The 18215-nt window shown below is 42.3% G+C and overlaps 1 protein-coding gene across 9 annotated transcripts in view; it reads left to right on the plus strand.

The window, feature by feature from the left end:
* The window catches only part of PKNOX2 (PBX/knotted 1 homeobox 2), a 429286-nt gene that overhangs the window by 376963 nt on the left and 34108 nt on the right, over positions 1 to 18215 (plus strand). For all 9 annotated transcript variants that reach the window (XM_056794565.1, XM_056794564.1, XM_056794566.1 and 6 more), the window contains 2 exons: positions 14000 to 14129; positions 14878 to 14975. In XM_056794565.1, coding sequence (XP_056650543.1) covers positions 14000 to 14129; positions 14878 to 14975 — 228 coding nt within the window. The remainder of the gene's footprint in view (positions 1 to 13999; positions 14130 to 14877; positions 14976 to 18215) is intronic.

The raw sequence follows: 18215 nt of genomic DNA on the forward strand, positions 1-18215 counted from the left end.
CTTTTATTGCTATCATTTCAAGCTTCAGATCTATGTCTAGGGAAAAATCTGGTCCTAGGGATAGATATCACAAAAACCTCAAATCTCCTCCAAGAGAGGAGACCAGGAAATAATCAGGGACAGAGAAGGAGCAATAGAATAAGGGAAAGAGAATTAGAAAGAAGATGGAGGAATAGAATAAGGGAAAGAGAGTTAGAAAGAAGATGGAGCGGTCCTTTCCTGGGAAAGACCAGAATGTCATTTAATGAGTTTTCCATGAACTTCTAAAACACCATGAAATGAGAGTAGTGCTTTTCCCCGGTAGAAGCTAGAAGTGGGGATCCAAGCCTTCAAGCCGGGGGAAGGAAGGGTGCCCCAGAAGAAGCAGAAAAAGTACTCTGTGACATTCGTCATGGTTCAGCCTTAATCCCCCCAGCCTAAAATAGCAGCACTGCCTGGCTGGCTTGGGGAGGGGTCTATCCCCTTTGGAACATGATCTGAAGGGATCAACATTCCTACTCCTTCCCTTCCCCCTCTCCCAGCACTCCTCTTCCCCCACCCCCCACTCCCCCAGCTTTGTTGCAAACTGCTGGCTCATAGTTTGCTTCCAAATGTTAATTTTGTAAATTGGTGTTGAAAAATGAAAAATTTCAGGGTTTTTTGAAACGACTCCTACTACCACTTTACCTTTCTGAGCTCCCAATCTTCTGTAGTTGTCTACATCTACGACTGATTTTTCTGATTAGGGACTGAAGCAAAGGGAGCGGAGCAAGACAGGCAAAGCAAACTTAGGTTACTTTTGTGGGACTCAAGTACCTTTTTGGTGATGCCAAGCCAAAAGCAGGGTCCAGGGACTGGCAACCATTGCTTCTTCTCCATGAAGCCTACCATGATTCTTTCCTCCCGCCTTCCCACAGTTTAATCATTTATTCAGCATTGGATCATACCTGCCCAACTGTTCCATGAGTGCTAGTCTCCTATCCCTAGTCAAATTATAGGCTTCTTGTGGGGAGGACCTTTCCTTGAAGTGCCATTTATATCCTTTTTTCCCAGTAAATAGAAGCTGAATTCAATTGAACCAGTACAAAAAAATGTATGGTTGCTGCTACTGGGCACTATGTTGTCCAAATGTGGAATGGGAAGTAAGAGAATCCTTGTCCCTGGCTGGATTCAAACAGGAGCTAAATTGCCCATTGTGGGGGGTCACTGTGGAAAGAATTCATGCTTAGGTGAGATTATAATAGAGTGATCTCCAAGGTCCCTTCCAAATGGAATATCCTGTGAATTTCTTTGCCCTCTCAGAAAATCCTAGCCTGGCAAAGGCAGGGGGAATTCTCCATCTTTGGATTTCTTGACACCCCAGAGAGATTGCAACCTCCTTGAAAATAGGTACTGTCTGGGGCATCTGGGTGGTTCAATGGATGGAGAGCCAGGACTAGAGATGGGAGGTCCTAGGTTCAAATCTAACCTGACAATTTCTAGCTATGTGACCCTGGGCAAGTCACTTAACCCCCATTGCCTAGTCCTTACCACTCTTCTGCCTTGGAACCAATACACAGTAATGATTCTAAAACAGGTACCTTCTAAGAAAGTAAGTGTTAAAAAAAATTTTTTTTTAATTTCCTGCTCAGGGAAGAAGAGGTTGTTTTGTGGTGGAGCTGATTCAGTGGTCTGTAAGGAAACTTTGGACCTTCAGGGATGGAAGAAGGGAATATTATCAGCTTTTATCCAGTGCAATTTAAGCTGATCTACTGAGGATTTATTAAACACCTACTATGTGCCTGGCACTGTGTTAGGTGGAGGAGATTAAAACAGTCTAGAGGGAGCCCTTGCCCTTAAGGAATAAATGGGCCACAGTTTTGTCAAAGCAGCTCAACTGACTCCCCAAGAATGTGCCCAGCAAGCTCTGGGGAGGTTATCCATCCCAGGAAGTGCCCTGGCTAGTCGTGGGGTTCAGCCACTGTATGGATGGAACACATAGAGCAGCAGGGGAAGAGAAACAGCTCTCTAGGACAAAAGTTATAAAATGGTCAGATTTCCAGACCTACCACACACTCCTGTAAGGGGAAGGCTGAGCTTTCAGAGCCCCCTCTATCCACCTCACCCACTGCCCTTCTCCAAGGTCCCTTCCAAATGGAATATTCTGTGAATTGCTTTGCCCTCTCAGAAAATCCTAGCCTGGCAAAGGCAGGGGAATTTCTCCATCTTTGGATTTCCCAGAGAGACTGCAACCTCCTTGAAAATAGGTGCAGCTGGATAGCTCAGTGGATTGAGAGCCAGCAATAGAGATTTTTGAAGGCATGAAGCTCACCCTCTTCCACAGTCCTAGCCCCTTCCCCTAGGCTCCTTGCTCCCTGCCCCCACCCCCACTGCCTCCCCCATCTCAGAGCACCAGGAGACGGGGAGAGGAGCCCTTTTCAGTCAGTGAAACCTGATCAGAGCCTTCCGGGAAGGAATGTTCCTTAAGAGCTGCAGCTGTTTCTTGTCCCCACAGTCCAGAGCTGCCTATCCCTTGAGGCTAGAGCCCCTGGCTGGAGCAATACAGAAAGAGGATTAGGTGGTTTGTTTATAGGCATCTAGCTTTTTCCTAGCCTTAGAGGGATCTCTAGCTGGACCCAGGGAAAAGGGGGACAGGCGGGGGAGCCTGCCAGAAAAAGGGTGAATGGCCAAAAGTAGCCCCTACCCCTGCTCCTGGCCTAGGCTCAGCTCCCTCCCCAATCAAGCCACAAAAAACGATTGTTCCGGACACTATGCTAAATATTAGAAGAGGTGTAAGGAAGTGAAGGACAGAGTTCCTACTTTCAAAGATTCTAGAGTTGAGCGACAAGGCCTGCATGGTACATAAGGAATGCCGTTCATGAATCCAGGGAGTTACTGAGGTGGCTCATTCCCTCTCTGTAATATCTCTGGCATCAATCCCCTTCTCCCAACTTCCACAGCCCTCATCCTAGAGCCAGTCCTCATTATCTCTCACGGAATCCGTGGCCACAGCCCCTCATTGGACTTCCAACCTCGGTCCTCTCCAATCCACTCTCCTCACCACTACCAAAATGATCTCCCTAAATTCCAAGTCCAGCCATGTCGCTCCCCAGCCTAAGACTCTTCAGGGTCCACTTTCAGGATCAAATATAAATCGCTCCATTTGACAGCTAAAGTCTTGGCAATTTGGCTATAACTGCCCTGCCCAGGTTTATTTCACATCACCCCTCTTCACAGGGCACATTCTATCCAAACTTGTCTGTTTACTGTTCCTTAACTTTTTGTGCTACCTTCCATCCCAGGTGCCTTTGCCCTGGCTGTTCCCCAGTCCGAGATGCACTGTCCATCCCCTGCCCACTGTCTCTTAAAATTCGTCAAGGCCGAGTTCTTGAGTCACTGACACTAAAAGCTGTTCTTTCTCCCGCCCTGGAGGTATCATAGATGTGCTTACCTCTTTACATCTTGGATTCTCCCCTGCCTCTGTAGAATGGAAGCCTTTTGAGGGCAGGGACTGCTTTTTTTATTCTGTCTTTGTATCCCTAGCACCAGAACAGTCCCTGGCACTTAATCAGCTTTAAAAATGTTCATTTATTATAACCCAGTGGCATTGCTCATCAGCTCCGGGAGTGGGGTAGGGGAGAGGGGTGGGAAAGATCATGAATCGTGTAACCATGAAAAAATATTCTAAATAAATAAATTATGTTTTTAATAAGTAAGCAAATAAAAATGTTTATGTAATTGGGTTAGGATACAAACAATGTGTCCTAAATAATAATCTTATATAAATTATATTTGTGTTTATATATTTATAAAATAATATATTATAAATTTTAATATAATAATATAATATAAAAATCATACAAAACAATATACAATAGGAAGCATTGTGCCAAGTGGATACTGACACTTGTCAATAAGTCAAAGATTTATTAAGGTCTTACTATGTGCTAGAGATCCAAAGATCCATCATACAATATGGAATCTCAAGGAATTTACATTCTATCAGGGAATAAATTATTCTGGTGGTTTAAAGGAAGGAGAGGAGAAGTAGATTCCGAGTTAGAAGAACCTAGCTCAGATCCTGAATTCAGCTTTTTCCTCTCATAATGACATTTGGTGGGTCACTTCATCTTTCCAGGCCTCAGTTTTCTCTTCTCTAAAGGGAGGATTTTGGATTAGATGGTCTTGAAGGCACTTAAGATATTGTGAAACTATCGTCCTAAAATCACTACAAATTGGAGTGACTAAGGAAAACTTTGTCCAAAAAAGGTGAGGCTTGAACTAGTTCCCTCTGGAACTCAAGATATCATGAGGAGCCCTAGGGAGGGTCCCGGATCCCAGCTCTTTCTGAAAGACTGAAGTCCCTTTTCCCGTGAGCCTGGGAGGCCACGGCGTGGCCAGGTGGATCAGCAGAGACATCTAGCGGCCTGAGAGGCACATGGCAAGCAGCTGGCGCTTGGAAGCCCTTCTCAAAACCACCAACTCTGGGAGATGATACCTTATTTCCTCAAATCTTCAGTTAAAAAGGACCTTACCAAAAGAACAAAACAAAACCCTTATAAGGTCATTTAGTCTTTTCCTCGGTCTAGACATAATGGCACCCAAGCCATCCTAAATAAAAGATTGTTTTAAAAAATAATAAATTTCCTGGACATATTTAGCTTTTAGAATTATCTATATTTTATACGGTATCTCCCTTTCCACTCTGGATGTTTGATGATGATGATGTTTGAAAGGACATGAAATGAAGGAAATTTCTACTACTTTCCCTCATTTAAACATTTATTTTGGAGTATCATAGTCCTTATTCTTCAGGTCAAATCGCTCCTTTGCAAGCTGAAACCTTTTCCCCTTCTCTTGGCTTCTGGGGCAGAAGCTATAACAATCCTTAAGGAGATGATTATACAAAAAATGATTCTCTAGGTGCCCAAAGCCTGTAGTTTTACTAGCGTATGGACTTGGGCTTTAAATTGTGAAGGGAAACTCTCTATATCCTTGCAGGTCACTGCAATGTACAGTCTCATTACCTAGAGCTCTGAGAAATGTAAAGTGACTGAACTAGGGTCATACAGCCAGAGTCTAGCAGTACTTGAATGCAGGTCTTCCTGATTTTGAGACCAACTTGCACCAAATCTCAACTGCACCAAACTCTCAACAATAACGATGTGATGATAATAGAAGAGATAGTATTTCTATAGTGCTTTATAGTTTGCCAAACCCTTTACCCATATTTGTTCTTCATTTGATCCTCCCAATCCTGTGAGGTGGGTGCTATTATGTTCCTATTTTAAAGATAAGGAAACAGACTGAGAGGCTAAGTGACTTCTCTAAAGTCACCCAGCTCTTTCCCCAGGCAGGATTCAAACCCATGTATTCCTGAATCTCAAGGCCAGTATTGTATCCACTGTGCCTCTAACTGCTTCAATCATTTGTATGTTGATTAATTGGTCTCTTCTTTGAACCTAAGTAATCTCAGTTTTTTTCCCCTTTTCATTGTCTTTTCCCTTCAGCCCTTCCATCATCATCACTTAGAAAAGATTATGAGGGAATTTTGGGCTGTTTAGTCACGACTGATTCTTCCTGTCCCCATGAACCATAACTCTCCATGGAGTTTTCTTGGCAGGGATACTGAAATGGTTTGCTATTTCCTTCTCTGGTGGTTCCTTTTGTCAGTCAATCAGAGGTGAAATGACTTGCTAGGCCACACAGCTAGATCAGATTTGAACTCGGGTCTTCCTGACTCCAGACCCAGCACACTGGCTCACCACAGCTGAGTGAAACCTGGACTCTCTTTGAAGCCATTTACTTCCTTAGAGACTTTCCCTTGCAGTTCTACCTTTTTAAAGGAGGCTTCCCTCTCTGAGCATCAGAACTGAACCAAATATGGGAGTTAGTGGAGTCCACCAGAGAGGGGGGAAATGCCCGTGTTTATTCCTGACTCGTGAGCCATCAGATCCTAGAGTGTTATTGGAGTGCTACAGAATGGCTGCTATTTGGTTTGCTGTGGATTTCCCTGAAAACTGCCCAACTCATAAAAGGTGGGCCTGACCCAAACCAATGACCCCAGGCTTGAGTTTAAAGAGGCTTGAGATGTTGCTGCTCCCCTCTCCACACTAGCTAGGGAAGTTTAGTTTGAAAGCTACCAAATGTGCTTCTCACATTTTTAAAGATGCTAAAGAGCTTGAAAAGAAATCACTCTATTTTTGTCTAGTCAAAATAGTATTCACTTGGTTTAGTCTAGTGGGACCCAGGGGAAACTGTTGTGAAAAGACAACATCTTCTCCCCAGGTACTCCCTGTGCTAGGGATACAGAAACTCCCTCCCTAGGAAAGACCTTTAGGTTAGGCTTATAATTGGGAGTGAAGGGGCCACACATACTTCCAACCATTCCACTGGGCTAGAGACTGAGACCAAGAGAGCCAAGAGCTACGAATCCTGAGTCACAACACAAACCTAAAAATTCAGGACAATGCCACCTGAGATGCTGGGTATCTTAAATGGGAACGGTTGAGACCCAGAATGAATTATGGGAGTCATACCTACAAATCTGGGAATGGTGACAAAATTAAATCTACTCTGCTGGGAAATCAGGACTTCTTCATCCTCCCCTTGCTCAGAGGTTGTTGACATCTTCAGACATCTGCTTCTCCAGCAAAGAGACTACTTATCTAGCTCTCTCCCTCCTCTGCTGCCTCCCAGTATTTTATATTTTTGTTATACACTTCTATACTAATCCAAGGCCTTGTTTTATCTCCCTTAACTAGATCATTGTTCTAATTGGGGACTCATAGTCTAGTTTTCTTTAAATTTCTGCTAGATGATACAACTCTTTGTTTTGAGAAATAGTGAAACAGAAAGGCAAGGTGCTCTGAAAGTAGAGACTGTCAATTCATTTTTTTATCCCCAGCCCTTAGCAGGGTGCCTTATAAATAATAATGATCATCACTGCAGAGTTTATCTCATTTGATCATGTCAATCCTTTGAGGTAAGTATATCCCTCTATAGTTTAAAAATATTTTTCTCATAGCAATCCTGTAAAAGCAAGCGAGGAAAATGTAATTATCCCCATTTTACTGATGAGAGAGGTTATAAACAGTCATAAAGAGATTAGGTAGCTTGCTTATACTGACACGGAACAGTCAGAACTCAAACCCACATCTTCTGACATGCAAATTCAGGCTCAATAAATTGCTGAAGGAATTCATTAACAAGATTAGGACCCAGTCCAATAGTGATTTGGTTTAGGTTTAGTTCAGAAAACATTTTTTTTTCTACAGATTTAATAGTTTTGCAAAAAAGGTGGGTTTTGAGGGTAAGGGATTTTTGCTTTGGTTCACTTTGGGGATCTGAAAATCATTGTGCTTTATTCCAATTTGAAGTTTGTCACTCATTTTGCTTCAAAGTCCCTTCATAGTTGAAGACAAGCCTTACATCCCATCCTGTGTCTAAACCTCCCAATTCCCTGAAGAGTTCACCTTGGAGAAAACCATTGACAGAGTTCACATAGACTCACTGCTCAGTTCCCAGTGGACTTTGCCAAAATTGGTAGGACAAAAAGGTAGGGTGCTGTCTTGAACTAAATGCTTGTGTACTCCTCAAGGGACTACCTCCTTAGACCTGGGGCTATCCCTGAGAAGGGTTTGTAATCTTTCCTTTTCCTTCCCTTCCCTCATAAGCATAAGCCTCACCCTGGCCCCATTGCCCAAGGTTAGATAGCTGAGCAGGAGTGCCCTCCACTGGTTCATTAACAGCTTCCTCCAGGTACCTGGGATTGGCAGCTCCAGCTCATTCCACTGGAGACCTTATAAAGTGTGGAGAACAAGCAACGTGAATTACCGTTAGTGACCTAATACTTCCAAACAGGGTAAACTGTTTGGATGATCCCCACCTAGCAGGGAGAAGGAGAAGATAGCCAGAGTTTAGGGAAAGTATGCTAGACTGGCAAATCAACTCTTGCCCACTTGCCCAAAGTGAGTAGGGTTGACATATAGTGGAATCACAAACTTTGTAAATGTTATTCATTTTGATTTAATTCCTGGATATTTCCTGGGATAAACTGGCTCAGAGAACCTTTCCAGGAGTTGGTACTCTAAAGTAATTAAGTGGCTATGTGCTAGACTTGGAATCAGAAGTTTTAATCCTGCCTCAGACACTTCCTGGCTATGTTACTATGTATTAATCCCTTGATATCTCTTGAGGTTTATACAAATATCTATAAAATGGGGGTTATAAAATGGGGATAACTGTAACACTTGCTTCACAAGGTTGTTTTGAGGACCAAATGAGTTAACATGATATGTAGAATGCTTTGTAGACCTTAAAAATCATGTAAATGTTAGCTATTAATCCTTTGAGTTATTCCCTAATATTGAGGGGAGGTAGCTTGGTGACTCAGTTGACAGAGTGTTGAGTCAGAAAGACCCAAGTTCAAATTTGTTTCAGTTATTACTAGCTATGGAACCCTGGGCAAGTCACTTAATCTGTTTGATTGAAGAAAATGGCAACCCACTCTAATATGATTGCCAAGAAAACCCCACAGACAGGGACAGTTAGGTAGCCTAGCAGATAGAGTGCCAAGCCTGGAGTCGGGAGGACCTAGATTCAAATGTTGCCTCAGACACTTGCTAGCTGTGTGACTGTGGACAAATCCCTTAACTCCAATTGCCTAGCCCTTATCATTCCTCCATCTTAGAAGTGACACTAAGATGAGAGTTTAAAAGAGTTTAAAAAAATAAAAATTTAGAAACCACAGAGAGTATGGGCATGCGGTGGTCCACAAGGTCACAAAGAACAGTACATGACTGATTAAACTGAGCAGAGCACAAGCATGGATAATCCCTAGTGACAAAAAGACAGCACAAGAATTGAGTTTGAGGTTTTTCTGCTGAGATTTAGGATGCTTTGGATACATTTTGCTTTTTTTTTTTTAACCACCTCAGTCCTCCAGAAGATTTACCTTTCTGATTTGGTTTGACTTCAGCTAACCATTTAACATTTTACAATGGAAAGAATGCCAGCCTTGTAGTCAAAAGACCTGACTTTGAGTCTAACCTGTGCTTAGGAAAATACTTCTCACCTCATGAGTCTCAATGTCATTATCTCTAAGATGAGGATGAGAATACTTGGACTGCCTCTGTCTCATGATGGTTCTGAGGAATGTGCTTTATCCATCATGACATGCTACATAGCTATCAGCTGTTGTTTTCCCTTTGTATGTTGGAACTGGCAATGGAGAGAGGGAACCCAAGCAGGGGTAGGCTACAATGGAGAGGCTAGCCCAAGATGGAATATTTATGGCAAATACCCTAGGCATCTTCTGCCCTAATCCAGCTGGTGTAGAAGTAGGTGGTCCTTGGCTCTTACAGGCAATCTGTGCTTTTGCAGTAGGATCCCTGACATATCTGACCAAACTAGGGAGACATTCAGTGTAGGATTCACCATGGACTGTGTACCCGCCATTGAAGATTGGACCCCCGGATGCTGGTTTTGTGTTTTGTTTTGTTTTTTAATAATAGCAACTCATGAAACTATAGTACAGAGAGGGTTTATGGTATAAGACCATTGCTGTATCCACCAGAGAGATGCCACAGTGACAAAATCAATCAATAAGCATTACTGTGCATGTGTCAGACAAGTCCTTGGCACTGGAGATAGAACAACAAAACAGTCCATGCCCTCAAGGAGCTTATACCTTACATAGATCTTTTGATGCACTGATGAAATTTATGCACAGAATGTTCATGTATTCAAAGCTAAATTATATACTCCACTGTAGAGATCTTGTACTCTAATCTTTCCATTTTTCAATGAGGTAATTAAGGTCCAAAAAGATTGTGACTTGTTTGACATCATACAGCAATGTTTAAGGTCACACACACACACTAATACCAGGTAGTTATTATTCAGTCATTTCAGTTCTGTCCAGACTCTTCATGGCCCTATTTGGGGTTTTCTTGGCAAAGATACTGGAGTAGTTTGTCATTTTCTTCTCCAGCTCATTTTGTAGATGAGAAACTGAAGCAAACAGGGTTAAGTGATTTATCCAGGGTCACACGGCTAGTAAGTTTCTGAGACCAGATTTGAATTTGAGCTCCAATGACTTTCACTCAGCCCTCCACTGTGCCACCTCACTGCCCTTAGACCAGGTTACCTATATGGATTGTATGTATGGATTATTCCAGATTCACTTCATATGATGAAAAAACAGGAAAGCTATTGAATCAATTTGATTTATTTCAAGAGGAGTAATGAATGGCATAGTAAAAAGGGAATTTTGATTTGGAATCCAATGACCAGAGTCTGAATTCTGACTCTGTTACTTCTGCTCTGGTGTTGGGCAAGACAACCTCTCTGGATGTCTCTTTCATCTTCTGTAAGAAGGAAATTGAATTAAATTATCTCTACAGTTTTTTCCACCTCTGAATTAATGTCCTCTTGTACCTATAAATTATGAGAAATATAAGAAATGCCCCAAAGTAAGTCAGTGGTATAATGGGTAGAATTGATCCTAGAGTCAGGAAGATCTGATTTCAAATCTGGCCTCAAACTTGCTCGCTGTGCAACTCTGGGCAATTACTTAATCCCTATTCACCTCAGTCCCTCATCTATAAAATGGGGACATTGGAGAAAGTGGCAAACCACTCCGGTATCTTTGTCAAGAAAGACCCTATGGTCAGACACAACTGAACATGTCAAAATGAAGTGCCAGATATCTATCTATCCCTGGCCTCACAGAACTTAAATCCACTCTGAGGTGTTAAAAAGTTTGTTTTTACTTCCTCCAAGATGCTTACAGTGCCACTAAAAAGGTCATTCTCACACTTCATAGAGAAGGAAGCCAAAGCATGGAGCTGACAGTTCATTTTGCTCAAGGTCACAGCAAATCGGGAAGGACAAGGAGCCAAGAATAGAAGCCAGGAGTCCTGACTCCCAGCCCTGCTTGAAGGGGAGAAGACAGTCAGGGCCAGAGCAGGTGGATGGGCAGGAGCACTCACAGGCCTCCTATTCTGGTGCTTCTTATTTATAGGACAACCTTCTTCAGCCATGTTGCTGAGACCTGGTCTGGAGGAGGGGAAAAAACAGATTCAGAGGTGACACCCCCAACACCTTCCTGCATCAAAGTCCCTTTCGCTCACCCACCAAATATAGGATTCTCTGACAGCTTTTCCTAGTTAAAAAAGAAAGGAGAGACAGGGTTTATTAAACTTTTTATTAAACTGATTTTATATCTATTACCTGATTTCTTTTTCCTGCTGTTTGATTTTGTTTGGAGGATTCTTCTCACATCTACATGTTAAGGGGAAATTCTATAGAAAGTTTTGACAATTCCAGCAATAAGCTGAAAGGATGCATTTATCATCTTTTATTATCTCTCCTTCCCACTGCCCTCCTCCCCCACCAAATTGAACAATAAAAAAAGAAAAAAGCCTCATAACAAACATGCATAGTTTAGCAAAACAGATTCATACACTGGTGAAAAATGCATATCTCATTCTGCATTTTAAAGCTTTCTGCAAGGAGGTGGGTCATCTGCTACAAAATATATGGTTAGGGGGCAGCTAGGTGACTCAGTGGATAAAACACCAAACCTGGAGTTGGGAGGATCTGGCCTCAGACATTTCCTAGCTGTGTGACCCTGAGCAAGTCACTTAATCCCAATTACCTAGCCTTTATCATTCTTCTGCCTTAGAACCTATACTTGTATTGATTCTAAGATCAAAAATAAGGATTTTTTAAAAAGATGGGGGGGGGGGCAGCTGGGTAGCTCAGTGGATCGAGAGCCAGGCCTAGAGACGCGGGGTCTAGGTTCAAATCTGACCCCAGACACTTCCCAGCTGTGTGACCCTGGGCAAGTCACTTGACCCCCATTGCCTAGCCCTTACCACTCTTCTGCCTTGGAGCCAATACACAGTATTGACTCCAAGACTGAAGGTAAGGGTTTAAAAAAAAAAAAAGATATGGGTGGGTCCTCTGGAATTGTGGTTTTTCATTGTATTGTTCCGAGTTCTGAAGTCTTTCAATGCTGTTTTTCTTTATGATGTTTTTGGTATTGAATAAATTGTTCTCCTAATTCTGCTCACTTCCCTTTGTTCATAGGATTTTTTTTAATGAGGGAATTGAGAAATGAAGCCTTGACCCAGACTTGACCTCCCAACCTGATCCCATAAACATACTCAGAATCATAAAACCTTAGCATGATAGTCAGAAGAAAAATAGATTTCCTCCTAGCCTTTACTCCCATAAAAATCATCTCATCCAATCTATACCTGAAGAGGAATTCTCTCTATGCCATACCAAAAACAATTGGTCAGTGGTCACTGTTTTAAGGCCTCTAGTGAAGGAAATTATTACTCCTTGAGCTTCAATGTTCCTCATAAGTCAGCCTGTTCTACTTTTGATCAACTCTGATTATTAGGAAGGTTTTCCTTATATCCAACTCCAATCTTTTCCTCCATAATATCTTTCCAGGAATCTTAGTTTATAGGCTAAGTAGAACCAAAGAGGTCATTTAATCCAACCCCCTCACTTTCTACCTTAAGGAAAGTGATGCGTGATTTAGCCAAAGTTACAGAAATAGCAAGGCCAAGATTCTGATTTTGCCCTTTGGGACCAAGCAAAATAAGCCTCATCCCTCTTCGTTATGATAACCCTTTAAAACTTGATTATTGGGACTATGTTTCCTGAGTCTATACTCTTCTACAGATTAACTATACCCTGAATTGAACAAACATGCCTGATCCTTTTGTCCAATTCCTATATAGCATGGTCTCCACCCTTCTCCCCTTCCCAGTCGCCATCTTTTGGACATGCCCCAGTTTGTTAATGTCCTACCTGAAATGTACAGTCCAGTGCTCCAGCTTTAGCCCAAGCACGGCATAGTGTAACACTATTATGGTGTCCCTTGTTCTGGACACTGCTTCTCTCTATTTGTGCAGCCTGATATCACATCAGCTTTTTGAACTGCCATGCATATAACACTATGGGCTACATGGGTCTGAAGTCCATTAACCCCACCCCTCATCCCAAAGCCACATGGTTTGAAGTATTAGCTAAGTATTCCTAAAGCTAATCTTTTTGACGCTTCTCACCATGAGGAAAAATGGAAAGTAGAGTAGGGAGCAGCTAGGTAGCTCAGTAGGCCTGAAGATGGGAGGTCCTGGGTTCAAATGTGATCACAGATGCTTACTAGCTATGTGACCCTGGGAAACTCCCATTGCTTAGGCCTTACCACATCTCTGCCTTGAAACCAAAACTTAATACTGATCCTAAGACAGTTAAGTTAAGGGGAAAGAGAGAGAGAGAAAGGAAGGAAGAAAAGAAGAAAAAAAAGGAAGGAAGGAAGAGAGAAAGAAAGAAAGAGAGAAAGAAAGAAAGAAAGAAAGAGAGAAAGAAAGAGAGAAAGAAAGAAAGAAAGAAAGAAAGAGAGAAAGAAAGAGAGAAAGAAAGAGAGAAAGAAAGAGAGAAAGAAAGAAAGAAAGAAAGAAAGAAAGAGAGAAAGAGAGAGAGAAAGAGAGAAAGAAAGAAAGAAAGAAAGAAAGAGAGAAAGAAAGAGAGAAAGAAAGAGAGAAAGAAAGAGAGAAAGAAAGAAAGAAAGAAAGAAAGAAAGAAAGAAAGAAAGAAAGAAAGAGAGAAAGAAAGAGAGAAAGAAAGAAAGAGAGAAAGAAAGAGAGAAAGAAAGAGAGAAAGAAAGAAAGAAAGAAAGAGAGAAAGAGAGAGAGAAAGAGAGAAAGAAAGAAAGAGAGAAAGAAAGAGAGAAAGAAAGAGAGAAAGAAAGAAAGAAAGAAAGAAAGAAAGAAAGAAAGAAAGAAAGAAAGAAAGAAAGAAAGAAAGAAAGAAAGAAAGAAAGAAAGAAAGAAAGAAAGAAAGAAAGAAAGAAAGAAAGAAAGAAAGAAAGAAAGAAAGAAAGAATGGAGTATTGAGGTATAGAAGAATGGCTTGGTGAAACTTTCCTACCCCATGGTTTTGGGCTTTTGTCATTTTGTGTTTTGTGGGATTTAAGGAAATAGTGTATAAACCCAAACCATGCCTCCCTTCAACCTAGGACCTCCTGCAGAACTCCCCCAATTCCATGACAGGAGTCTCCAATAACCCCCAGGGGATTGTAGTCCCAGCCTCAGCACTCCAGCAAGGAAACATTGCCATGACAACGGTCAATTCACAAGTTGTTTCAGGTGAGTACCCAAGGGGATGAAGAAAAGGGTATGGACTAAGGACATGTGAGATACCTTTAAGCAGGGGTTGGGGATGGTGCTGCCGCAGATAACAGGCAGGAATCCAGGTTTGGGAGGGGAAGCTAACGTTCAAATCAGCAAAAAACTGAAATTTATCCATGGCATCTATCATTGTGTCATTCATTCTTTGCCTGACTGCTCGCTGTCTGCCTAGAAAAAGACTTAGATCAGGGAAGCCTCACATGTCTCCTGATAAGAAAATAACCTTTAATCCTGCCTTTGGATCAAAGTTTGTATTAATTGTTTAAATGAACCAATTGGCAGTATTGCCAAATTTCTTGAAACCTCAAATCTCACATTTGGAAAAATTGAGACCTAAATCCCACAGGTCCCCAATAGAGCCAGTCACAGCCAGGAAGGAGAGACGTTTCCCAGAATGGCTCATCAGCTATGAAGTTTTCCAACCATCTGCCTCCTTCTCAAATCTCCCACACTGCGTTGAACTCCCTCACCTCAGCTCCCAGAACCCTGCTGTCTCTGGGCTTCCCATACTGAGTCATGTAAATTTGTAATTTTCCAAGACAGTATCAATAGCAGGCAAGAGACCTCAAGGGCTTGAACTAAAGGTTCTCCATGTAAATACAGGGCAGACTTGGGGGTCCAGAAGAACAGATATGTCTGTGGAGAGTACCCCATGCTTGCCTGCCCACCTGCATTTCTGATAACATCAAGTCTCTTTTCTTTCCAGGTGGAGCCTTGTACCAACCAGTTACCATGGTAACCTCCCAGGGTCAGGTGGTCACCCAAGCAATTCCCCAGGGAGCTATCCAGATCCAAAATACACAGGTAAGTTAAGTGAGAGGGGAGACACCATCTGGGGTTAAAAAGCAACCAGGCAAGACCTTCCCCATGGTTTGGGGTGGGGCTGCAGGTTGGGTCCAAACGAGGACTAGGCTGATGATTCCAAAGGGACAGATGTACATTTACATAGTATTTGCATGTTCACATAGTATTCACATGTTCATGCCCAGAAATCCTCAGCCTCCTATTTCTCTTCTCCAGGGAAGCTGATGCTTCTCTCCCCTAAGTACTTTCTCCCATCCTCAGTCTCTGTTACTTAAGCCCTCAGCTTCGTGCTCTTCCTAACCTACCATCCTGACAGAATCCGTGCCTCTGCTCCTAAGAGAAAGTCTGTTTCCTAAAAAAAAACCCAGAAACCTTTCCTTCCCCCACTCCCAATTGCCTTGGGACTCTGAGAGGGTGGGTGATGTGAGTGGTAGTGGCTGAAAAGTGGAGGTAGGTATGGACTTTGGGAGTGATGGGGGGAAGCCAGCATCCTCAGGTAATCGGGATTGGGTCACTTTCCCATAGGATCATTTGAGGCCAAAGCCAGAGTCCTGAGTGATCTCAGCTTCAAAGCCCCATCTAATCCAGGTCTAGCCCTCTACATCCTTCCTGTCACCTGAGGGATGCAGCTGGTGCTGTTCCCCATTCCTTTCCCTTCTTGGGAGTCTGGAAGGGCTTATATGCCTTGTACTGCACAGTGCAAGGCTTTGTGGGATTTGAGGTTTGTCTGCTGATATTTTTTCTCAACACCATTATCATACACACACACACACACACACACACACATACACACACACACACACACACACACACACACACACACACACACACACACACACACACAGGCTCTGCTAGTGGTTAAGCCAGGAAACACTGGCCTGGCTCCAAAGAGAAGAAAGGGTTGAGGTAGAGGGATGTGACAGGTCTTCTTCCTTTTAGCTCTGGCCCCCAACCAGTCCAGTCTTGTGTAGGCACAGTGGTGCTTTCAGTTGGGCACAACTGGTCCTCCTAGATTTCAAAGGAGACGTGGTTAAAATTGACGCTACTTTATTTATGCCCCAGGAGCCCCTTCCCACTTTAGCCAGGTCAACTATCTCATCTCTCCCATCTTGAATCAGACATTTACTAATTAGTAAACATTTATTATGTGCCAGATACTGGGCTCAGCACTGAATTTATTAAATATTTATTCAGCACTAACTTGGTCCAGAGCTCCAGGTTTCCCATCCTGCCCTTCAACCACTTTACCCATTCCTATGTGTCCTTGAACACTTCACTTCCAAAATGAAAAGGATAGACTTTTATTCTATGTTCTTATCCCCCTTTTAATTTCATTATTATTTTTGTTGTTGTTAAAACACTTGCCTTCTGTCTTAGAATCAATACTGTATATTGGTTCCAAGGCAGAAAAGTGGTGAAGGCTCAGGAATGGGGACTAAGTGACTTGCCCAGGGTCACACAGCTAGAACGTGTCTATAGATTTGAACCTGGGAACTCCCATCTCTAGCCTTGGCTCTCAATCCACTGAGCTACCCAGTTGCCACCTTATCCCCCCTTTTAACCTACACACACACACACACATCTTATCTTGGTGAAAGTGACAGACTCTCAGTTCTGTGGTTCTCTGGCAGAGAAAGGTCAGGCCCTTGAAGAGAAGCTGAGCTGAGTTGGGGGGAATCCTAAGACTTCATGGAATGAGAGAGGGAGAAGCTTCCTGACCTAACAGATTTCTACCTCTGATTACATTTGGCAAAGATTATAAAAATCACTGGGGACCTGACACTACAAAGCTACAGAGACACCACTGAGCTAGTTTTTCAGGGGAGCTTTCTGTCAATAATCTTCCCTGTTCAGCTCAGGCCCCCCTTCTTATATTATTCCCACTTTGCTGCTCAAGTTGGGGAACCTTTCATATGGAAAACTTCTTGAGGGCAGAAATTAAAGTCTTTGCTTAACCACCAGTATTCAAGGACAGCTCAATAATGTCATGTGTAGTCCCTAATGGTAGCCCCATTACACCCAGTCACCAGACAAAATACTAAGGGAAGCTCCAGCCAAATGAACAATCTGTATTCCTGGCAGTGTGCGCCCTGAATTCTAGTCTGTCTCCTTTCCTGTCCTGTTGAACTGGGTTGAACTGCCTAATAGGAAACTTGAAAAGTCCTCTTCATCTTTTCTTTTTTCAACAGTAACACAAGTGCAAAGAGCACCAGATTTGGCATCTTAGGACCTCAGTTCAAGCCTGGCATCTTCTACTTCCCTGTGACTTAATCTATTTTTGCAAATCCCTTTACCTCTCTGAACTTCATTTCTAATATGAAGGGGTTAAACTAGGTAGTTTCTAAAATCCCCCCCACCTCCAACTACTACTATCTTATCTATGATTCCAAGCAGCCCAGAAAACTTCTCTGCATTAAAAATATTATCCCTAGTGCAAAATCCCAAAGGAAAAGAATTTAGGACATTTTAGAAAGGTATGGTAGAAAGAACAGAAGCTCTAAGATTGGAGGACTTGGGTTCAAATTCTACTTTTAATACTTCCTGTATAACCTTAAGCAAGTCATTTAACCATCTGGGCCTCAGTTTCCTCATCTGGAAAATGAAGGGAGTGAACTAAATAGATTCCAAAGTTCATTTTAGCTTTGGATTTATCATAAATCTGTGATACTCTCACAGTGACCAATTACTATTCCAGAAGACTCACGGTGAAACATACCCACTTCGTGACAGTGAGGTGATAGATTCAAAATTCAGACTGAATCTTATATATATATATATATATATATATATATATATATATATATACATATATATGCATATATATATTTCTATGCATATTACAAGCTTTGGGGTATTTGGGGGGGTTGAGTTGACTTGGGGTTTATCTTTTGCAATGGAAATAGTGGAAGGAAGAAAAAAGTAAATTTTTGTTTATTGAAAAAAGTTTAAATTATATTGTTTTAAGTCTATGATCCTATGATTCCTAAAAGCCCCAGAGAGAGGTTAATATTCCTTATTTGTTGCCTGATGCCTCACTGCCCTCATTCTGTCCAATACTCCTAGTGTAATATCTAGAGAAAGCCTAGATGAGAGAAGAGGATGATGAAAAGAAAAAGGGATGGCTAAGATCTACCCCAGAGTGTGTACCACCTTCCACCTTTTCCCTATGTCTAACAGGTTCCTCTCTTTCACCATTGTCTAGTCTGTGGTAGAGCTTTTTATCTCCTCCTCCCAATCTTT

This window comes from Monodelphis domestica, chromosome 4 (assembly GCF_027887165.1).
Source record: "Monodelphis domestica isolate mMonDom1 chromosome 4, mMonDom1.pri, whole genome shotgun sequence".
NCBI lineage: Eukaryota > Metazoa > Chordata > Mammalia > Didelphimorphia > Didelphidae > Monodelphis > Monodelphis domestica.